The sequence below is a fragment of the Lepisosteus oculatus genome, chromosome 14 (genome assembly GCF_040954835.1).
Source record: "Lepisosteus oculatus isolate fLepOcu1 chromosome 14, fLepOcu1.hap2, whole genome shotgun sequence".
Classification (NCBI taxonomy): Eukaryota; Metazoa; Chordata; class Actinopteri; order Semionotiformes; family Lepisosteidae; genus Lepisosteus; species Lepisosteus oculatus.
Genome location: NC_090709.1, coordinates 52,946,224 through 52,969,307, shown reverse-complemented (window position 1 = coordinate 52,969,307; position 23,084 = coordinate 52,946,224). Strand labels below are relative to the sequence as shown.

The window sequence follows — 23,084 nt, the reverse complement described above, 5'->3', positions numbered from 1 at the left end:
CTGTGAGAAACGGGCAACTGCAGTGTTACGCCTGCTGGCTCCACAGATAATCCTTTTTTGAAGTTTAAGGAGAGGATTTCTTCAATTCAATTAAATGTTTCAGAAATGCTGAACTATTGATGTGTTTCACACGCAGCACTGGCTCTGCTTACAAATATTTTTTTTTACACCAATTTACTCAACTACGATTTTTGCTGAGCATTTTGTTTGCTTGCTTCCTATTGTATACTGTGCTGATTTCTGTATTGTTCAATTTCCCTGTTGATTTTAGTTTCTTGTTTTCTAAGACAATCAGACCAGCTGTTCTGACCTTACCCTGCACTGGAGCCACTCTTTTCTTTCCAAAGGCGTGGAGAGAGATACTACTGCAGGTAACACCCCATGAGAAACATCATGAGTTTCTGGAAAAGCTCTCTACCTGCCCGCTCCCCACACCGACGTGTGTGATCAGGGATTTAAAGGGACATTCTGAAGTGTAGAAACATTTTCTCGTTACATACTTTTTCTGTGCAGTTAGTTCTCCTTCAACTCCACCCGACAACAGAGGTCATTTTTAATACAGGAGTAAAGGCACACTGCACATCTGCAAAACATCACGTTAAGGTTTAGGGAGAGCGACATCAGTGATTGGAAGGTACAGATGCAGCCATTCAAAGTGCGCGGTACAGACACGTACCGGAGGTAATTGGCTAAGGCGTCGGGCATTGTGACGCGCAATGACGCAAAATACCGTGGTACGTGATTGGTTGACCGACAGGGGCACTCGTGGTCCTTTGGTCGATCGTAGAAAGATTTACAGTAAATGTCTTTACTGTGCCCGTTTTAGCATTGTATATTCATATGGAATTTTACCACTGAAGGGAAATCTTAGTTCCTGAGCATAAGAAGAATAGGAGCATACTGGAACGCGTGTGAAGGCCATAAACGATATTAATTTTGGAACATAAACATACAGTAGATGGCTGGTCTCTGTACTTTAAATAAAAAATACACACCAGTATTCCATTTCTCCCTAAACATTTTAAGCTTCGAAGTCTTTAACTAATGTGATACTGGAGTCAACAAGCATACTTTTAGAATTTGATTAAAAGGGAATATAATATGGAATCGCGTATCTAAAGAAATTAATAACGATATAATTATATTCATGTACCGCAACACAAGAATAGTACACGCTGTACATTGTCTGTTGATAATGTTTCTGTAGTACTTTTTCAGCACTCCGCATGTGACCTTGCTGGTGGCACTGTGGGTTAGGCTCCTGACTCCTACCTCACATGCCGTGTGTTTGAATCCTGCTGGAGTCATTATTTTTTTTTCAACAAACATTTCTTTGAAAAAATAAAACATTTCCCTGGGTCAGAGATTAAATAAAACCTCACTCGCACCAAACAAATTTATATTTCTAAATATCACAACATGATCGAATTTAAGTCATTTTAATAACAATGAATAGTCACCTATGCGTTACAATATAAACATTTATATTGATTTAAATCGCAAACGTGGGTTTAAATATATGTGTTTTTTGATTCACAATCAGACAAATGCAACATAAATTGATATCTTTGTCGTCTAAGTATCTTAATAAACTTTCAGCATAGCTTTCTCCCCGTTTAGATGTATTTTTCTTGGGATCTTGGGATCAAACATGGAAAGATTAGATTGTAATCATTTTTATTTTTTAAATACATTTTAGAAAAGTGTAATCTATACTAAAAAGTTGTACACCACCTGCTATAAAGATATATATTGTAATACTTTCGGGTTCGGATAGGACAGACACAAGAACTCAGACTTGCGGAGTTAAAGCAAGTTAAAGCCTTGATTTTATATATCACCTTTAAAAGTGGCATCTCAAAGCAAAGTAAATACCCAACACTGATTGTACCGATCTGTCATGCTAATAAAGCACCTTGAATTGAATTGAGAGAGAGAGAGAAGGGGAGGGTGAGCAAGCGAGAGAGCACAGCCAGGACAGACAGGCAAATAAGATACACTCCACAGACATTCACAACAGCGACATATCATAAAACATTTGCACATATAGTTAAATTATTATTTGTTTTTCAGGAAGTTAAAAAAAAACACTTGAATTACTTATCCAGTCTCTCGAAATAAAATTATTTTTCAAGCAATGCAACTAACGTCGGGCAATGTGTTTTTTTTAATCCAACATTGACAGCCACATCTTAAATCTTGTCAGTCAGCTCTTTTTTCTCTATTTGAAAAGTGGCAATTCAAACAACCTGGGATAACAAGTGGTCTCAAAGTCACAGAGCTCACAGAGCTTTCACAACAGATGACAATTCCCTTAGTCCTTCCTTAGTCTTCCTGAAATTGTCAGATTATGAGTGAACAAAAGCATTTTATTAAAAATTTTATAAAAATTATTTTTGTAATCGCGTATCTAAGGAAATAGCAGTATAACCTTGTTCATGCAGTGGCATGTTACATTATTAATTTGGGTGTCTCCTCTTGCCAGAAAGCTCTAAATTGCATTTTGAGTGCGGTTTTTGACTTTTTTTAAATTGCAACCCATAAATAAAGCTGATACTGTTTAGACTTTTAATTATTTTAAACTGTATTACAGCAGCACAGTGCAACGTAAATTGCAAAAATGCACTTGGAATCTGTCCAAGCCCTGCTTTGTCAGGCATTTTCTTTTACTGTAACGGACATAAAAACTCCCTTGCTTTTAACAGAGCGTTTCATAATTTCTAACTACGAAAATTATTTAAACTGCTACACTTATCATTCAACCAGAGCTCGAAATATCACAAGGATCCTCAAGAGCACAGCAAAGACTGTATTAAAAGTATACTAGTGACAAACTAGTATACTTTAGATCTTTTTTTCTGATACGGGGAAAATCTGATCATGTTTCTCTATAACAATAAAAAAACATTATTTTACATATCACCTTTATGTGATATCACCTTAAGGACAGCACATACAAGTGTTAATTGCACAATGGACCGCGCAAATAAATTTAAAATAGTCTTCTTTAGGTGTGAGGGCAGGAGTGGATCGCAGAAGGCATAATCAGCAAATTAGGAAAAAAAAGAACAGGACAGGTGAGACGTGTATCCAGAGAGCGGGTGATCAGAAAAAGGAACAGCTGTTATGCCCAGGTTTTACGCTCTCTCTGCTGAATGAATAAAAGCATTTTATTAAAAACGCGTTTGCTTTTGTCTGGGTATTTACTTTGTAATCTGTGGTTTCCATCTACTGTATTGCTTTGAGATGCCACTTTTAAAGGTGATATGTAAAATAAAGTTTTTTATTATTGTTATAGATAAACATGATCAGATTTTCCCTGGTTCAGAAAAAAGACGATTAAAATCTGTAATCTTTCCACTTGTATGTCATCGGAAAATACAAGAAGTTTCTGCTTTGTGTAAGGATGGTATCAAAAAGTAATCTAACTGGTGAGAAAGCTGTGCTGCTCAAAGCGCTTTACAGGATAAAAACAATAACAACAATAGTGTTAGGCTGGGCAAACGATTTTTTTATAGAAATACAAAATGAGATATAATGATGTGTTCCGGCTAAGACATTAACAAGTACAACCCCCCTCTCTGCGGGAGTGCTGGCTGTGACAAATTAAACCGGTTTCACAGGTATTTTCAAAGTAGAAGGGGGCAAGTTTTCCAGCGAAAGACACCTCCCCCCTCCAAAAGTACATTACTTACTAGTTAAGAAAGCTAGGCTCCTCAATGAAATCGCTTTAACATGCTAATGCGTTGGTGTAACAGTCCGGGTGTGGCAAGCTTCTAATGTCAACCCGACTATGGCAAAAGGAACCCTTCTTTCATTGGAAGACAATGAACATATTCTAGCCCTAAATGAATTAATAGCAAACATGGTTTACATAAAATACATTTTTCCAAGAAAGTTTAGCCTTTGTCACTAATGAAACCACTAAATAAAGACATAAATATAGAAATCTTAAGATTTAAAAAATACATGACTTTGCTAAACTTTATTTAAAAATAAAAACGATTACAAACGCCAGCGGAGAGAGAGAACAGGGGAGGGATGTTGGTTATGCATAAGGGGTGGGGCTATGGAAATGAGGTCTATTTAGGAATGTGGAGTTACATGTTCTGGTTGTTTGTGAATTATCGTTGTTGAGTATAGAGTGTTGAGGTATTGATTTTGTTGAAAATTGAGGTGGATTTTGTTTATGATAAACAGGATAAACTGGGATGGGAGAAAGGTTTGGTTTTGCATAAGGGGCGGGATTATGATAATTGGAGGACTTTGCGAGAGTAAAATGGTTTGATTATTTGATTTTGTATTGTGGTTGTTATCTATGTTTTTGGTTGGTATTATGTTTATATGGTTGTTTTTGTTGGTTGGTTGTTATTATGGTTATTAATAATACGATCTATAGTTGAAATCAGAGCCTAAATAAAAAGAAAAAGCAAGTGATTAGGTTTATGAGCAATCTAATTACTTATTCGTTTAAAACGCTATATAAAATAAAGTTTATTATTAATTTGCTGGACAGAGCGGTGAACATTATTATGCATAAGACAAAGATAACGATCCTGATCAGTTTAGAAATCTGTGTACGCTGTAAGGTTTTTACTTCTTAAACTTTTAAAATACACGTTTTGAATAGAAAGAAATCTTCTTCCTGGTACAGTATGTATAGCAAACCAGCACGTCTGAGGGGTGTCAGATGGTGTCAGCCAATCACCGTTCTGCGTTGGGTAGCAACGGGTGACTGTTCTCAGGCGGAAGATGTAAACAGCTTAATGTTCGTGTTTTAAATATTTTTTTTAAATTCAATTAAACGGGCACAGTTAAGACATTAAATATACATATACATACTGTATACAGTACAGTTTGCATACGGTAATATGTTTATGTTACGCGATTAAAAAATAAATAAATAAAAATGAAAAGTCCAGCACCAGCTGGATTTGAACACACAACCTGCTAGTTGGTAGTCACGCACCTAGACCAGTAGGCTACAAGACAGCTCGCATGAACAGGCAGGCGAAACAGCCCTACACAACCCTGCCGCAGAACACGGATATAATCATACCGTTATTAAATTTTTGAGATACGCGATTCCATATTATATTCCCTTTTAATCAAATTCAAAAAGTATGCTTGTTGACTCCGGTATCACGTTAGTTAAAGACTTCGAAGCTTACAATGTTTAGGGAGAAATGGAATACTGGTGTGTATTTTTTTTAAAGTACCGAGACCAGCTATATACTGTATGTTTACGTTCCAAAATTAATATCGTTTATGGCCTTCACACGCGTTACAATATGCTCCTATTCTTTTTATGCTCAGCTACTAAGATTTCCCTTCAGTGGTAAAATTCAATATCTACAATGGGCACAGTAAAGACGTTTACAGTAAGTCTTTCTACGACAGACCAACGGATCACGAGTGCCCCTGTCGGTCAACCAATCACGCACCGCGGTACCCCGTGTCATCTTACCTGCGGTATGTGTCTGTACCGCACACTTTGAATGGCTGCATCTGTATGTAGCTTGCTTGCATGATGCCGGGAACAGCATAGCTGCTCGTTGCCATATGGTCTAGCAGTTAGGGTTCCTGGTTTTCACCCAGGCGGCCCGGGTTTGACTCGGTTTTGCCTCCTGCTTTCCAAAAGATCAGCACCGTGTACGAAAGAGCCGCATTAAAACTACTCGAACGTGCAAAATGTGCGAGAAGAGGGGGCGCTTGTTTCCAACCAAAACTTCTCGCGTGTGAGACGAGCTGATCATCGCAGTGGGAGGGTTACTCTGGTAGACAGGGCTGACCTTCGGCAATAGGATTTATAGTCTCCAAGATGATATTTGCACTTTCTGGAGAGGCGATTTTCTCCACTTCAGTAGCCCGATTTCGTCGATTGCGTGGAGAGGGCTGTAGAATGTGGCGCCGCCTTTCCTGCTCCGTCCATGACAGGCGTGCTGGTCTCTGGAGAGAGAGCACGGTCCATCAGCGCACTCCAATAAAGGCACTGGAAGCAGCTGAATCGCATTGGCGAAGCTCAGCGCTGGGCCGCTGGGCACGTCTTACCACCGTTTCCGTAGTGAAGTGGTTATCACGTTCGCCTCACACGCGAAAGGTCCCCGGTTCGAAACCGGGCGGAAACAAACACCTTTTGTCGCCAGGCACAAAAGGGGATTGGGGATTCGCCTAGCGCTGTGTGGCGGGATCTGCACAGTGCATGTCACAGCGCATCCTGCTTTCACTTCAATGCGCGTCCTGATGTACCCCAGTCTCCCGCGTGACAGGTGGGGACAGGTGACAGGTCCTATACTAAGGTGGAAGACATCGCTCTCTCCGACCCCCGGCATCGTGTCCCGACCCAGCGTGCTGGAAGCCGACGCGTGCTGTGATCCCTTTACAGAGCAGAAATGACAACCGAGGAGCCGAGAGATCATTTCAGCATTTCGCGTCTGAACGGAAAACACAAACGACCAACTCGGAATGACTTGCCTTTGACGCTTTTCAAAGCGTTCTTTGTGCACGACGACTGCGCCGCCTAGCAGATACAAATGGGTTGTACAACTTTGAACTAGCAAATGGAAGAGGGCTAAGCCCCCTCTCTTTTAGCCCAGGTTCGATCTGTCTCCCAGAATCACCAGGGCGCACACACACACACACACCCGTGCCGTTGAAGTGCTCTGCTTCATTTCTAAGGGCAACTCAACATTCACTCCTACCCCGAGTGCAGAAAAGACAGCATCCACAGCAACAACAGCTCAGGTCTCTGCACAGGAGCTAAGCTGCCCTCATCTCCTCTGCTCTGCGGCTCCTGCGGAGTGGAGTCCTGCCTGGAGCCGTGTTTGCAGGCGGCTGCTCCCCGCGCCCTGTCTGTGCGTCGTGTCCAAGAGCTCCTGGGAGGAAGAGAGAGCCCTCCCACTCGGGGGCTTTTCCACGGTCTGTGTGAGGAGGGGCGGGTGTGTCCAGTAGCTTATCGAGCGGAAGCCTGGGGCGGCGGAGAGCTGTGATCGTGCAGACCTTGAGGTGTCACCTCTTTGTCTGCTTTCCCGCCCCCCCTCCGCCCAAGCTCTGCTCCAAAGTAGCCCGGCAACCCCTCACACCTGCATGTGTCACAACCTAAGGTGCGGTCATGAGACACCCATGGGGTGTCGTTCTGTTCTTGCTAATTGTTTCCTGCCCGTCGCAGGCAGGAGTCTATGCGAGGAAGATGCCCATCATAGCTCTGAGGGCGCAGCTGGGTGGCTTTCCTTCTGAGTGACGTTCCTGCAACACTCTCCCGCTACTCTTGGTGCGCTCATGCCACAACACAGGAAGGCTGGAGCAGGTGGCTGTGGGTTTTGCGCACCGCCGAAATAGCTCAGTTGGGAGAGTGTTAGACTGAAGATCTAAAGGTCCCTGGTTCAATCCCGGGTTTCGGCATTTTGTTTCATCGCGCCCTTTGTTCCTCTCTCCAGCGCCCCCTGCCTAAAGTGACGCGTCCCTTTCTCAGCCCGAAACGCAAGCGAGACACCAGCAGCGATCCCTGCAGGTTTCCGTAGTGAAGCGGCTATCACGTTCGCTTATCATGCGAAAGGTCCCCGGTTCGAGACCGGGCGGAAACAGCCTCGTTTTGCACACTCCTGTACTTCACAGAGGTCTTGAGCGACCGGTCATTTGTTCCCAATGTATTTCCGGTGCCTTCGTGCACTCTTGTACCAAACGCACGTTCCTTCTGTACGCGGAGCCGATCATTTGCAATTGGGCTGTGCCGACAGACCAGGACGAGCTCTGTCGGCTCAAAAGCAGCGCAGGACCTGCAAGAACAACAGAAAGATTAGCATCCAGCGGGGGCCTCTTAGTGAGCCCAAGATCTCATCAAGAATCGGCTCCAGCAACAGGGCTGGGCGCATTGTTCCATTCTCCGACCACTCTTGGTGTAAACAAGTCCCTCTTGGTCTCTGCTTGAATTGCACTTTCCTGCGTTTGCTTTGGTGTAAATGGTTTCCCCTGCATGGGCGAATGTGAAGAAGATGCTTAGTAAGTAATTGAAGAAAACCGAGAAGAGGTCGGAGTGGCCTCTGTCGTTCATCAACGATCCAGTCAGGCAGTACTCTTCTGTAAAGCGCCGTTCGTTCACATCGATTGACTTTTTTTTGCCTTCATTCGTGCAAGTAGTAAAAGCAGACGCCCCTTTAGGGAGCCTGTCAGCACCCGTTGTTTTCCCCTTCTGTAAGCTCTCCATAGCCTCTCAGCTCTTCTACTGTCAAATCCCCCTCAAGTACTTCCCTATCTTCTACACTCAAAACGTTTTCTAGCTTTGAGGTAAAAAAATGAATTTCTTCATCCTTTACCTCTGTAGAGCTTCTCTGTCCTGTCCCTAGTTTCTGGTCTGCTGTCCTTCCTGTCCCTCTCTTTCCCTCGGGCTATATATTTCCGGGTCTTGCACTCTGTCCTCGCTCAGCATTGACGTTCGGATGTCCTGAGACCCGCCTAGCACCAGGGCGCCCCACGTCCGCTCCCTGAGGGCATAGGTTTCTATACGGCATTCCTGAACTCTTTGCACTAATGAGCCCGGGCCTTTTTCCCGTCTCGCCGCTACGCATATGGGTCTTTTTCCGCACTCCTGCTCCCCACGGTTAGTCCCTTTGGACGTCCGTGACAAGAAGGCCTCGATGCAGGAGAGGATAGCACTCAGCTCTGTACTCTCTCTTCCCTCCTCATCAACTACACTTTCCATGACAGACTTGGAGCCTACCACTTTCCTGAAAAAGAAGCGAGTACACTTCTCATTTTCTTCCAAGAACTGACCTCTGCTTCTTAACAGCACTCCTCGACTGCTTTCTTCGACTATGCTCCGGATGTCCTTTTTTAAAAGGGTGATATCCTCAAGCACATTGAAGCCACTGTGCAGCATCGTGTAGAGACGCTGCAGCTGCCTCTGTTTCCTGGCTAGCACTCCTCTCCGTCTGGCAGCAGCCTTCCTTCCCTCAGCCATGAAAAAGGCCTTTGTCCTCACCTTCACCTCCTCCCACCACTCCCCTACTGACCCGTACAGACACTGCAAGGACAGCCACTGTGATAGTTTCTCCTTGTAGCGGGATACTAGAGCTCTCTCCTCTCCCCTCCCCCTTTCTCTTGCTCCACCTCCTTGGCCTCTTGGCTGGGAGTAGGTACTCTTGGCCTGCCCGCGGTGCTTGCTTTCTTCCTCGAGACTCGGAAGCGCTATCCGCTCCCTCTCTCTCTCTTTCTGCCTCCTTGGCCTCTTGGCTGGGAGTAGGTACTCGTGGCCTGCCCGCGGTGCTTACTTTCTTCCTCGAGACTCGGAAGCACTCTCTCTCTCTCCTCCTGCGCCTGCACCTAGCTGGGCTTTGCCCACAAGGACAAAGTCCAGGGCTCCCTCGCTGCTCCTTTAGCAGCTAAACCCTCCTCTCCACAGGACCTTGCTCTCTCTCTTTCTCTCCTTTTTTCTTTTTTCTCCTTTCCAGATGGCAGACAAGAAGACACTGATCCGGTTCCACTGGACCAAGAAAACAGAGACGATGCCAACTGCGAAATCCTTTTTCATTACCTTCCTGAGAGGGATCCTGCAGTTGGTGGCCGGAGATCTCTACTGCCTGCAAGACAACAAGGCAGAGAGATACATGGAGGCCTACATGGCCACGGTCACCTCATATAGGGGTGTAACCCCGGTGTCCTGGCCGAATTTCCAATTGGCCCTTACCAATCATGGCCTCCTAATAATCCCCTTCTATGAATTGGCTACATTACTCTGCTCTCCTCCCCACTGATAGCTGATGTGTGGTGAGCGTTCTGGCGCACTATGGCTGCCGTCGCATCATCCAGGTGGATGCTGCACATTGGTGGTGGTGGAGGGGAGTCCCCATTACCTGTAAAGCGCTTTGAGGGGAGTGTCCAGAAAAGCGCTATATAAGTGTAAGCAATTATTATTATTATTATTATATGAAAAGGCAACGAAAATGATCAGAGAAAAAGGTAAGCACCCCGGTTTCTCTGATTTCAGGCCGGAGCCTATGAGGAAGACAAACCAGAGGACCATCACAGTCCTCACATACAACCCCTACGTACCAATGGAACTGGTAACAGCGTTCCTAGGGAGGTATGTAACTGTGGTGGGCAAACCGATGGAGATCAGGGACAGTTGCGGCGTCTGGTACGGCAAACGCCAGTACCGAGTCCTCCTGAAAGAGGACCTAGAGGGCGTCGACGGTTTCCAGCACCCCCCGGCCCGCTTCAACATCGGAGCCGACAGGGGGTACCTTTACTACCCCAGGATGCCGGATTTCTGCAAGAAGTGCAGACAGTCCGGCCACAAGGAGAACACGTGTGACATCGTCAGATGTCACAACTGTAACAAAGAGGGGCACCTGGCAAAAACCTGCCGGGCAGCCAAAAAGTGCGACGGATGCGGTGCCGAGGGAAACCTCCTTCACCAATGCAATCAATCTCCGTTCCGCCGTTGTTATTTATTACATGGAGTGTTAATATGTGTGAGATGTTCCTTTTGAGATGTTTTTTTTGCAGAATAAAGTATATTTTGTAGAACAAAAAACATCTTATGACAAGGTTTACAATTTATCTGTTGAACTACATTCTCATAGGTGTGGTCACATTCCAGGTCATTTGTTTACGTTTTTGTTTCTGGAGCAACTGTTAGATGAAATGTGCTAATATGTAACCTAACTCCAATGTGAATAACTAGAAGAGGGGAGCAGCTCCATTCCAGACCAAGGGAGCTTTGAGATTGGCTGGACCAGATCTCTCATTTGCATATCTGATTTGGAAATATAACACTAAACCCCCTTCTTGCATGGATTTAACTTGCACCCAAGAGTCCCCTACTGTGTATTGCTACTTATTTTTTATGATAAGTGGTGATTACCAGTTGACAGGTTTTATTTGTTGAATTATAAATGGTTTTGTATTATCATCCTGAATGGCCTGTCCTGCCTGTTTGGTAGGGTATTTGTTTTCATTTCATTTACCAAATTGAATTTTTGCTCTTTTAGTATTTGTCTAGAAGGCTTTCTGAAGTCAGGAAGCCCATTTATTTGGTGAAAAAAGATTCTGTATTAATATTAATATTTCTCATACAACATAAATAGGGTCTTTTATGAATAAAAAGATCTTGCACTTGGAAATCTTGAGCAGTTTTGATTCCTAATATTTGACCTTAGGTGTGGGAACGGGTCTTTTTTGCAATTTGATTTCCAATTGATCAGCACAGTATAGAAAATAGACCCATAAAGCAACCTCAGCAGTGACAAATGTCACTGGGTCACTTGGGTTTATACGTCGGGGTCCGGTAGTGAAGCTCCGCTCCTGTTTAGCCTCCGAAGCCGTACAGGGTGCGGCCCTGGCGCTTCAGCGCGTACACCACGTCCATGGCGGTGACGGTCTTCCTCTTGGCATGCTCGGTGTAGGTGACGGCGTCGCGGATGACGTTCTCCAGGAACACCTTCAGCACCCCGTGGGTCTCCTCGTAGATCAGCCCGGAGATCCGCTTCACTCCCCCACGGCGAGCCAGGCGGCGGATGGCGGGTTTGGTGATTCCCTGGATGTTGTCACGGAGAACCTTATGGTGACGCTTAGCGCCTCCTTTCCCGAGTCCCTTTCCGCCTTTGCCTCTTCCAGACATCTTCGAGTTATCAGCTGTGAACACGACACACACTGCTCATCTTTGATGTATAATAGACATCTTTCTTTGATTTCTATTATACATCAAAGAAAGATTTTTATAGGTGTGGAAACTAGTAAATAAAGCCAATGATTTGTTTTAGAAATGTATTATTAAAATATACAATTATTCACACCTTAACAATATGTAGTTCAAATTATACATTATATACAATATTGTATTCAAATGTCTAATCATTATAAAAAACACAACTAGTAAACTTCAGTTACAAATTCTAGTAACATGGCAATATATATATATATTAATGACAAACACAAACTAATTACATGAACACGCTAATATTTAACTCAAAACCACATTTCGATTCAAATATAAATTTTTAAAATTTACAACTTCTTTATTTATTTGAAAATATTATTAATGTAGCACAAACGCTACTTTCTAATAAAGACAGAAAGAAACTGTTTGTTTTGTGTCTCATGGTGATCCTCCTCTCGAGACTAATGAAATGTTTAATATGATCCCTCGAGAAAAAAAAGGAATCAATTTCCGCCTGGAATGATTGATGCCCCATCAAACATTTTGTAATATCCCTGGAAGTTTATACAGTAGAATCCTGGTTCGTGGCTTAAATTCAAGTTAATGAGACTAAGGAAACGAGTTGGAAACTTGATGTCGAAGTGGGATTTAAATCACCCATTTCACATTTTACTTCATTGGGCAGTATGTGCCAGAAAGTAATGCCACAGCATCCCTTTGATAGCTCAGTTGGTAGAGCGGAGGACTGTAGTGGAGTCAACAGGGAATCCTTAGGTCGCTGGTTCAATTCCGGCTCGAAGGAAGGTGCTTTTCGTGTAATTTAATCAAAGAGTTAAAAAAGCGAATCAGTTTTATTCAGACATTGATCAAAAGCTCAATAATCGACTAAGCAAAGGCTCCTATTCCGAATTCAGCCCACGTCTGATTGTCTTGTTTTGGCCAAGATCTGATCTTTGAATTAAGGGACTGCACTGTCTGCTTTGTAATTCAAAAATACATACAAATGTCAAGTTTTTTGTAGATATAAAGGTGTTCTCTGTTTTCAAAGGATAGTTACTTAATTGGCATAATGATTTGGTATTGATTTTGTATCGTTGTATTATAAAGTTTGTGCTTTCTGTGTTTTTATCGTATTGTGAACTTATTTTTTAAACAAATGCTTACAAAGGCAAACACGGCACACATCTGTTTATACCAGCGGTGAATTGTACATTTTTATTAAGTACAAGCTACTGTGCACTTCTGGGAGTATAACAGGTTCGATATAAAGTGGCAAAAATATAAAAGGGGAAAATACCCCAGACTGCATGTAAAGCCCTTGTTGTGACTGTTTTAGATAAAATGGCGTACTATGCACGAAATGTTGCAGAAACACAATCTGATATTTTGATACAGGTAGGCCAGCGCTTCCAAAGCATGCAGGTGTAGAACAGGACTTAATGCATTTTTATACAAAAATTCGTATTCTATATTCTGGTCGCTTGCAGATTAGAATGGCATATGTTTAGCAATAATATTATTTATGGTATCTGAAAGTTTCAGGTTGTTGCACAAAGCTAAGGTATGCGTATACGTGATCTGACAACTGGAATCAATTTCCTGTCGTTAAACTCTGTTTATTTTTAAGTTGAGGCCCAGGATCCAAATCTTCAGTTCTGATTTTTTAAAGTGATATCTTTCCTTCCTGTCGTGAAAGTCACACGATGTGAGCAATTGTTTTTTTTACGTTGCGATCCAAAGAGCCTCAGACGCACAGTCTAACAGTAACCAAACCAGAATGGATTCTGCTGGGAGCCGGGCTGAGCTCATTCTCACTCCCTGTGCTGAAAACAGAATTATTTCTTCCCTGAACATCGTCTACAGATCACTTGTGCGCTTTTAACCTTCTCGCAGCTACGGGCGAGACTGACGCTCATGATATGAAGGCACCCGCTGGAACATATTATCTAACTCTCACAATCGCGACAGACTTCGCTTTTTAAAAAAAAAAAAGTAGATATAGCCCTGAAAAAAGCATTAGCTTTATCAGTTTTTACATTAATCTATTTTGAATCAAAGTTTGATTTTTTTTATTGCATTTTACATTATAATAATAATAATCATCATCATCATTATTATTGCTTACACTTATATAGCGCTGTTCTGGATACTCCACTCAATGCGCTTTACAGGTAATGGGGACTCCCCTCCACCACCACCATTCTCCTGAATGATCACAGGACCTCGGTTTTACGTCTCAGCCGAAGGACGGCACCTGTTTACAGTTTAGTGTCCCCGTCATTGTACTGGGGTATCAGGACCCGCATGGACCGCAGTGTGTGCGCCCAGCGACAGAAACCAGATGTGTGTCGGGCTCGGCTGTGAGCAGGACAATGACGTCACGGGGACAAAGTAGAGGAAATCAAAACGGTTCTATAAAAGACCTGTGTCAGCTGTTGGTTTGCAGTCTGGACTCTAAATTCTCCGATCCGATTTTAAATCTCTCTAATACCTGAGCGGCTTCTTCCGAGTATTTATTCGTATACTTATTAGTAGTATGAAGGATGTGACAAATTTATGATTTCTTGGAACAAAATGGTTTTTATTGGCATTCGAAATGAAGCGGAATTTTAGCTTGACACACAAACCCTTTGTCTTTTTTAATAGTGATTTTTAAAAAGATATAAATGTAGAAAACGTGTTTTATTTTAGCACTACAATAGCAGGGTCAGTGGCGTAATGAATAACACGTCAGGACTTCCATCAGAAAATTATACTGTAGGTTGGACTGCCGTCTGGCTTGTTTCGTTTATACCACTTACATTCTTTTATATAAATGAACTCCACCTGAAAGCTATAGAACACACTTTAGGTAAGTTGTCTGCAGCCTCATGCGAATTTCAACAACTTACCCAAAACACTGTACTGTCTGGAGTTCAGCTCCAGCTCTGAACTCAATTGCAATGAAAAACCATGCGTAACAAAACTGGAGAACAGCTGAACTTGTGCTCAGTTCGGTGATGAGGGTTCAGAACTGTCCTTGTCGTAATTAGCACGAACTGCACAGGCTCTGAATCAGACCATGTCAATTAGTCTGATCAGTGTAGGACACGTTAATGTAGAATTATTAATAGGCTTATTAGTTAGTTAGTTCAGGTTTACCCACCTGAACTAATGTAGAATTATTACTTGGTCTGTCTCTTGTTTGTATATAAATGAATGTCTCTGACAACTTAATGTTAGTTTTACGATATAGGTCAGGCGTTGACATATGCACGAGTATACGAAATGTCTCACTCCTGATTCAACTCATGTTCTATAGGAGATTGGCGATTCCTCCTGTTTCTCGTACAACCATATCAGAACAGAAGACCGTGTCACCCAGCTGTGATTCAAGATCGACTCGCATCTTTATCCCTTTTTTGTTCGTGATCATTATTTTCTTTAGTTATGATCAATATTGAACTTTTTCGAAATGAAATGACAATAATCAAACATACAGGCAGATTTTTGAAAAGTATTCGGAATTGACAGGGTGCCCCTTTGGAACAGTCGTCAGAAAATGTGAGAAAATGAAAGTTATGTAAGCTCTCACACAAAGCATTGAAGATTGGAATCTGAGTGTAAAAAAGCTACCCGTCTCCCAATGATAGGCAGGGATACACACCATGACTCGAATAGACTCAGCGAACTTTAACACCTATGATATTACAAGTGCTTTGCACGTGTCGAATTTCAAGAAGGAACTACTACAACAGTTGTGGATATAATTCATTACCACCGGCAAAGTCCAATACCGGCAACTTCTGAGAAAATAATGTTCACTCATGGAATTTGGTCTTTGAACGGCTGGCGGGAAAATTCATTTATACTCCTGTTGCACCCTCAGCTGAAACATGTTAAAATAACAACGCAGATTTGTTGGAGAACCTGACAAGAATTATTGGGTTAGCACTGTATGTATTCTGGTATATTTACTTTAATTTTAATATAAATGTAAACATGCATGCTGTATAATCTACTGTAATTTTAAAATATGTTAGCTGAGGATGCGAGGGGGGCCATTATACCTTGTGAAACACGCAAGGAACTGTAAAAAAGGCTGGTATTTGAAAAAAATTGGCGATCACAAGAAAACCACAATTTATGTGGTATTATCATCAATATCCTTCAAAATCTATGTTCAATTGAAGGATTTAAAGAAACTATGAAAAAAGCAACAGTAATAGCAGAGGATTTTGATTTTTGCTCTTCAAGTCAGTAGATCGACGTAGAGTTGCGCCCCTACAAACAGCACAAAGGATGAAACCCACCTCTTTCGTTATTGCTATGTTTGTGCCGGTGAAAGTAGCGTTTGTGCTATTGAAAGCATCTCGGAAGATGAAGTTGCAGTCACTTCCACATGTCATGATATCATTAGATCGGACGACAAGAGCTGAAGCCCCCCAGTCCAAGCCAGGAATGTGAGGAAGACAGACATGGAGGAAGGTAGTGTGGCCGAGTGGTCTAAGGCGCTGGATTTAGGTTCCAGTCTCTCTGGGGGCGTGGGTTCGAATCCCACCGCTGCCAAATGTTAGTGTTTTAAGACCTGCAATACGACCAGTAAAAGTGCTTTTTGTTAGGCTGCAGGAGGTGTTTAGAGATAGACTTTCTAAAAGACAGGCTAAACATCAAGGCAGAAAAAATATTTTGTTTTCTCAACAAAAATTCTCTTTGGCATGTTCAGCTTTATGTAGGGAACAACATCTGCCAAGATCACTTTTGAGGCAGTGCACATGATAGTGTACCGGCAAGTACAGTACATTCAATATTGGCTGTGGTGGTGAGCTGCTTTTGTCTGTGAAACTTTTAATTCTTCACGCCGAATCGTTGGCAGGGGTAATAGCTAATCTTTGAACAGAGCGCTCCATCAGAAATACTTTGTTCGTGCTCAAAAGAGATCAGAGGATTAACTTCATGAATTCACATAGCATACCTTACAGGAAAAAAATAAAAGGGGAATTAATTGTGCTTCCTGATGTTGTTCCTGTGGTTTCTTTGGATACAAAGGTGAATGTTCTTTGACGTTCTGCTAGAGTATCCACTGGGTGGGTTTTATCGATTAGCTCAGATAGGTCATCAGTGCTCCGTCTCCGGAAAATAATCAGCACTGTTTTTTCCTGTGCTGTCTTTTAAAACATATAAGATCACGAGTTTACAGATTTCTCCAAATAAAAACTATACATTTTAACCCAGCGGTTAGCATTCCTTCAATCCAATAGTTTTACTCTAGGTTAAAAGCAGCGCAATATACAGAGAGATGATATTCAAATATTTCAACGTTCTGTTGGATTACCTGTATGGAGATATCGCTCAGAATTCCTAATATGATTTTGAGTTCAGTTTTGCTTTACTACTTTCAGAGTCTTATATTGACCTTGCTGAAGCAGAGAAGTGACATAATCACAAATAGTCTTATTAATATTTCAGTTAAATCTTTTTTTCTGTAGTAACATCAGTTGATATTAATATTAGTCCTGATTTATAATTTTTTGTCATGGTTGATCTTAAATAATTTTGTAATTAGTTTCAGTTTTGAAAAATCATGCAGAGAAGCTACCAAAACTGGTATAGTTCATATAATGATTAACGCAATAGCAGCATTTTGGGTTGAAAACAAAAAGTATATCTTGGTATGAATCCTAACACTTCATAGGCAGCGTTCTAGGACTTCTCGCTTCAGATAAAGTTGTCAATACATCATAGATTTCTACTCAATCAATATCAGCAGTGTTATCACTACCGAACGCTAAATATAGATCCTGGCAATACTTCGTGAGATCTTCGTAAGAAAATCCCAAATACTACGGAAGGAATCAAATTTATATGTTTCTTTGGATCGAGAAGATGATCATTATGAGACTCAAAACATGCCTGTCTTTTCTTTTTTCGAGGACAAATGGATTATTGAGGTGTAAAGATGGGTTCAAAACCAAAATCACCTGCTATCGCTGCTGTTTCTTCAAATCCTTCAACTGATCATCGATATCGAGGAATAATATATAGTTTTTTCAAATCCTTCAACTGATCATCGACATAGAGAAATAATATTATACAATTGTGGTTTTCTGTTAATTGCCAATTTGACTGTAATTACATCTTCGTTTACAGATGTCTTGCATGTATCACAAGGTATAATAGTCGTCGTGCGTCCTCAGTTAAAATGTACGACAAAAGTACAACATTTATGGTTACATCCATATTAAAATGAAGGTAAATATACCAAGATATTAAAATACAATTGTACAGTCCTAACTTAATAATGCCTGTGAAGTTTTCCAACAAATCCGAACTGTAATTTTGAAATATTATAGCTGAGAATGAAAAGAGAGTACAAAGATCAAATTCAATGAGTGAAAATGCACCAGTAGTTCTCTAAACTGAGTTTCTTCCCTGAAATGACTTGCTTGCGAAGCACCAAGCAGCCTTGAACGGATCGCGGAAATCAAATATACAGTACAGATGGATTCAGAGTGTGCTTTCCAACTTTTGTGCAACAATTACCTTTGATAGGGTGGAGTTGTCTTCACAATCTGGGTTAAATAAAAAGGAGTGACGTCAGTGTTAAACAGCTTTCCTTCTTGGAGAACAACGGTTGTGTTCCATATTTCTAATTATTTTGGTTTCAAGATCGCAATTTAGTGTGAAACATAAAAGCTAGCTGGATAAGCTTTATTCATTTCCCTCATGGGATCAATAAAGTATCTACAGCAGTGGTTCTCAAACTTTTTGGACCAAGTACCACCCCTAATCCAACCAAAGCATCCAAGTACCACCTACAAGTCATCATCTCATAGGAACCCCAGAAATAAATATTATAATAATGAACTTTATTTGATATAGCGCCTTTAAAGGTGGCTTCTCAAAGTATTTTACAGAAAAAAAACATTAACAACAACTAATAAAAAAGCACCATTTCAGTGAGAGGGGTGAGCCTATTTAGTTGAGCAAAGGAGATGTGAATTAATTTTTCGAGCCTTGATACAATTCACAACAGAGTCTAACAGATATTAAATCGTCAGGCATTTTCTTGACGGCAAAGGTCTCGCGGTGGATGTTGTAATGCGTACATTAATTTCTGGAGCAACCTCTCTAATTCGTGCAACTGCACCGTTATGTCGGCTTGTCATTGCTCTAGCACTGTCTGTACAAACTCAGACGCATTTTATCAAGTCGAGGCCATTCTCTTCGAAAAATTCATTCAGAAGCTGAAATATGTGCTCTCCTGTAGTTCCTGTTGGTAGTGGTTTACAGAACAGAAAGTCTTCATGGGACAAACTCGTATCTAACGTAAACGAGCAAATTGGCCAAATCGACTACAGACTCATCTAATTGCAGTGAAAAAAATCTGCTCATCTTAATGCGCTCTATCAGTGTACTTTTGATATAATCCTTCATTTCAATAATTCTTTGAATGACTGTGTCTTTCAGGGGGAGGGGGGCAGCAGGTCGAGCTGTTTAGCAGCTTTTTTTCCACACATAATACGTGTCAGCTCTTTTGCCAACGGTAAATAAGGTTCTTCAAAAATAGTGTAGCTTACCTGCTTTAGCAATACGCAAGCTTTTTCCGCGTTTCCGTTTTTATTTCCGTATTTATTTAAAGTTTTTATTTCATGTGCATGGGAGCGAAACACAGAGACGCTCGGTGTATTTTTCTCAAATTCGAACAGTTCTTAAATATTTTTCTATCATGCTTTCGTGTGCTCACAAGATTGCCTGCGTTCGTAGCACGTATTTCTATGCATTCCTGTGTTTACAATGTTGGCATTGTTCCAAAATCACGCACATTCTCCTTTCTCCCTATTTGCTGGAGATACAATAGCTTTTTTTAAATACAGTTGGTCACTTGCATCCGTAGCACGCATTCCTATAGAGTGGTATAGAATTACAGAGTATCTCTTGTGTCCACTGAAGTATTAGCACGCACTGTATCGTAGTATGTAGGCTGCGTATTCGACAAGTATTAAAATACAAAATATGAAAACCCGTCCCGATTTTTCAGTGCACACTACACAGTTCCAGGGTCATTTGGCGTACCACCTGGTGGCACTCCACGTACCACTGCCGGTACGCGTACCACAGTTTGAGAACCACTGATCTACAGTATCTATAAATCTCTTACACGTCATTTACAATGGCTTTTCAACTAATAGCCCGTGCAGGGATCAAACCCTAGCTGTTGGTACAGTACGAGTTGCGTAAGGCTCTGTAACGCGCAGATGAGAAACTAACCTCTGCTTCTTCATTATATACACAGTGAGCTATATATGCGAGCTTACTGCCTCCTACGGGCTCTGTATTTGATTGCGGTACAAGACCGGCCGTGGAGATAAAGTGAGACGGGTGTGTACATTAAAAGGCTCATAGTGTCCCTGGGAGGGCTCAAACCACCACCTTTTGGTTAACAACCGAACCACAAAGACTCATGTACAGCTTAACACTTCTCGGTCTCAGTGAAAGTGATACACTCCGTAAAATTTCCAGAGATTCATTTATTTTTAAAGGAAAATCACCAACAGCGGCCGAGATCTACTGGAGTTTTTTCATTCTATACTGCGATTTCTGAAGGGTACTCTGTGAAAATACGAGTTTTGACGAGAAGGGATGGACATATAAGGTCAAAAGGCTTGAGGAATTGAACCTTAAGGTGAAGACTGCGGGTTCAGTAGCAGCAGAACATGATCAGTATCAGTTGACTCCGATATACTTTGAAAATGAACTTGGGGATTTAGAGTCAGACGTGCTACCGTTGCACCATGGGGTACTTAATTAAAAAAAAAATAGAAAAAAAATCAGTGTTCCTGGATCTGTAATTGAGAACAACACCTGCACAAGAGCTGCGCAGGAAGAATAAAATGTGGTCTGGGAAGAAGAGACTCTCTTCGGAGAGCTGCGCTCTTCACAGGAGATTTTTTTTTTTGTGAAGCTGATTTGTCTCCTTTGGGAAATTCAACAGCACTGACAACCGTGACTTCGTGGCGCAACGGTAGCGCGCCTGACTCCAGATCAGAAGGCTGCGTGTTCAAATCATGTCGAGGTCAGCTGTTACTTTTTCAGGTTCTGCTGGTCCTGAACACGGAATTCACCCCATGCAGTTGAATTCTATCTGTACACCACATAGATAATCAAAACAAAATAGAGCAGTACAGGACACGCAGTGTGGAGCTCACACAGGCTTACAGTCTCCAGCATTGGAGTGGAGGGGAAAAAAGAACTTTGTTTTTTTTTTTTTAAGAGAAAAGGCACAGTTCACATCTGCTTAACATCACGTCCAACTTTAGAGACAGCTACATCAGATAATGGAATCCCGGAAGTTTCAGATAACTTTTTTTAATACAGGTTCAAGCAAACCTGAAAGTTAATGAGTTTCCAGACACTTTTGTTTTATTAAAAAGTGTCTGAAGTCTGAAACTGTAATTTGAAAACAAAACCCGCTATTGGACATTAGCAGGTGCTTTTTGTAACGATTTGCTATTTCATGCTGGAAAACAAAGGAAACAGACCCAACGTTTGCTTTCAGGTGCGGTTCATTACATAATATACATCTATTACTGAGGAGCTTGAATGAAATTTACACGAGCCAGGTAGAAGTCGAACCTACAACCTTATGATCCGAAATCAGACGCGTTGTTTATTAAACCGCTGGCATTTCACATGACCTGAATTCCCCCATAGTGTGCTCAGCGCCGCTACTAGTAATGCACCGCTCCGTCTAAAATTTCAAAGTGAGAAACATGTGTTTTCTGATTTTTTATGAGTTTTAAAATATAATCTCTTTAAATCAGACAAGGGGTTTATGTTTCGCACTGAAATTCCGATTGACTGAGAATTCAAAAAAAGACTGTTTTCTTCCACAACACCGTATAATTATCACATCCACCAGACTCTCCAACCTCTCCAGATCTTGCTGGTCGAGCAATTGCTCCGATAAATTAGGTCACGTATCATGTTAAATCATTTCTTCTCAACACAACATTTCCTGGTGCACGTTTTCTCTATGAAAAAAAAGACATTTTTCCGTTGCACGATTTCTCGTTTTTTATCAAAGCGTACAGAAATAAAAAAGAAAAAGAAATAGTGTCGCAAAAGAACTCTGTCGCACTTGGGAGATGTCAAACGCATTGGACATGAAAATGGCAGATAAAAGCCAGTTCTCTTCGTTTCTCAGTGTCGGGGCTGCTATGTAAAAGAGGCAATTTGCTCTGAGCGCAGGTTCAGCGCTTTCTGAACGCAGATGTCTCAGAGCGGAGTGTCCAAGCGGCTGTAAAAGGTGAAGGTTGTCCTGTCACCGTAGCCTAGTTGGTTAAAGCGCTTCTCTAATAAACAAAAGAACCGATATTCAAATCCCAGCCGTGTCTTTCTTCCTATCTTGTAGTACAGAATGTATCATTTCGGGCAATCACAAAGGGCTTGATTTCGTTAAATGCATGTGTTCATTTCCTTTCTGGAAAACTTGTTTTTGATGAAATTCACACAGCTTGCGAAAAATGAAATTCAATTCTTGGTTATCAGTGCAGAAGAAATATTACAGGCTGGCAAAATAAACGGGAAGAGTTTTTTGTTTTAACCGAAAACTTGTGATTCGAGAAATGACCTTACCAGTCAGTCTCTGTGGCGCAATCGGTTAGCGCGTTCGGCTGTTAACCGAAAGGTTGGTGGTTCGAGTCCACCCAGGACGGGGTTCTTTTGCGATATAAACATTGTCTTCAGTCGATTGGATTTCTCAGCGCAACCTTAACCATTTTAATATTTGCAGGAAATGCGAGTGTTTAACACGTGTCAGGGTCACCGGAAAATGTCCAATAATGCCCAACATTGCAACTCCCCAGAAAACCATATTCACTCAAAAAAAATTATCGTCGAATCTTCATTTATACTCCAGTTGAATCCTCTGCTGAAATATTTTAAAAATACAATGCAGGTTTGTTTGAGAACTTGACAAGCATTCTTACAATAGCACTGTGCAGTTGGATTTTGATATTTTGACATATTTACCTTAATTTTAAACATAAATACTATACAGTCTATTGTAATTTTAAAATATGTTAGCTGAGGATGCAAAGGGGTGAAAGGGAAAGGTCAGAGGGTATAGTAAAAACAAGGTTAGGATTGGTGGAGGTGGTAGGGGTGTTGATGGTTTTTCTCTTGTCATGGAAATATAACTATTAATTTTAAAGGATCACTTACTGACGTCAGACAGCTGCCAATTCTCCAGACGCGTCTCTGGAAGGATAAACAGTTTATCCTCCGAGGTTCGTCCAATTTGCTAAAATTGTCCGGGTCCAGATGGAGTTTCAGCAGCCGTTCGCGCTCAGGTTTGTGATCCCGGACGAGCCCCCAAATTGTCATGGAAATATAACTATCAAGGAAGCCACAAGAGAGAGTTCTCACCTGAGTAAGGTCTTTATTT

General features: G+C 41.6%; 1 protein-coding gene and 7 non-coding genes across 8 annotated transcripts; 7 read left to right on the top strand and 1 right to left on the bottom strand.

The window, feature by feature from the left end:
* Positions 1-6,055: 6,055 nt before the first annotated feature.
* On the top strand, positions 6,056-6,128 carry trnav-cac (transfer RNA valine (anticodon CAC)). Its single transcript has one exon. It is a non-coding gene; the product is annotated as a tRNA-Val (tRNA).
* Positions 6,129-7,328: 1,200 nt separating this feature from the next.
* On the top strand, positions 7,329-7,401 carry trnaf-gaa (transfer RNA phenylalanine (anticodon GAA)). Its single transcript has one exon. It is a non-coding gene; the product is annotated as a tRNA-Phe (tRNA).
* Positions 7,402-7,510: 109 nt separating this feature from the next.
* Positions 7,511-7,583, top strand: trnad-auc (transfer RNA aspartic acid (anticodon AUC)). Its single transcript has one exon. It is a non-coding gene; the product is annotated as a tRNA-Asp (tRNA).
* Positions 7,584-10,970: 3,387 nt separating this feature from the next.
* LOC138243801 (U7 small nuclear RNA) lies at positions 10,971-11,026 on the top strand. Its single transcript, XR_011192419.1, has one exon. It is a non-coding gene; the product is annotated as a U7 small nuclear RNA (small nuclear RNA).
* A 279-nt stretch (positions 11,027-11,305) lies between these two features.
* Positions 11,306-11,617, bottom strand: LOC138243179 (histone H4-like). Its single transcript, XM_069198694.1, has one exon. The coding sequence runs from the start codon at positions 11,615-11,617 to the stop codon at positions 11,306-11,308; it is 312 nt and encodes a 103-aa protein (XP_069054795.1).
* Positions 11,618-12,370: 753 nt separating this feature from the next.
* Positions 12,371-12,458, top strand: trnay-gua (transfer RNA tyrosine (anticodon GUA)). The gene is given in 2 exon segments: positions 12,371-12,407; positions 12,423-12,458. It is a non-coding gene; the product is annotated as a tRNA-Tyr (tRNA).
* A 3,664-nt stretch (positions 12,459-16,122) lies between these two features.
* Positions 16,123-16,204, top strand: trnal-uag (transfer RNA leucine (anticodon UAG)). Its single transcript has one exon. It is a non-coding gene; the product is annotated as a tRNA-Leu (tRNA).
* A 4,439-nt stretch (positions 16,205-20,643) lies between these two features.
* On the top strand, positions 20,644-20,715 carry trnaw-cca (transfer RNA tryptophan (anticodon CCA)). The gene has a single exon. It is a non-coding gene; the product is annotated as a tRNA-Trp (tRNA).
* Positions 20,716-23,084: the final 2,369 nt, after the last annotated feature.

What these genes read in the sequence shown, in the direction of transcription:
- LOC138243179 (XM_069198694.1), bottom strand. Translation starts at nt 11,617, where the DNA reads ATGTCTGGAAGAGGCAAAGGCGGAAAGGGACTCGGGAAAGGAGGCGCT.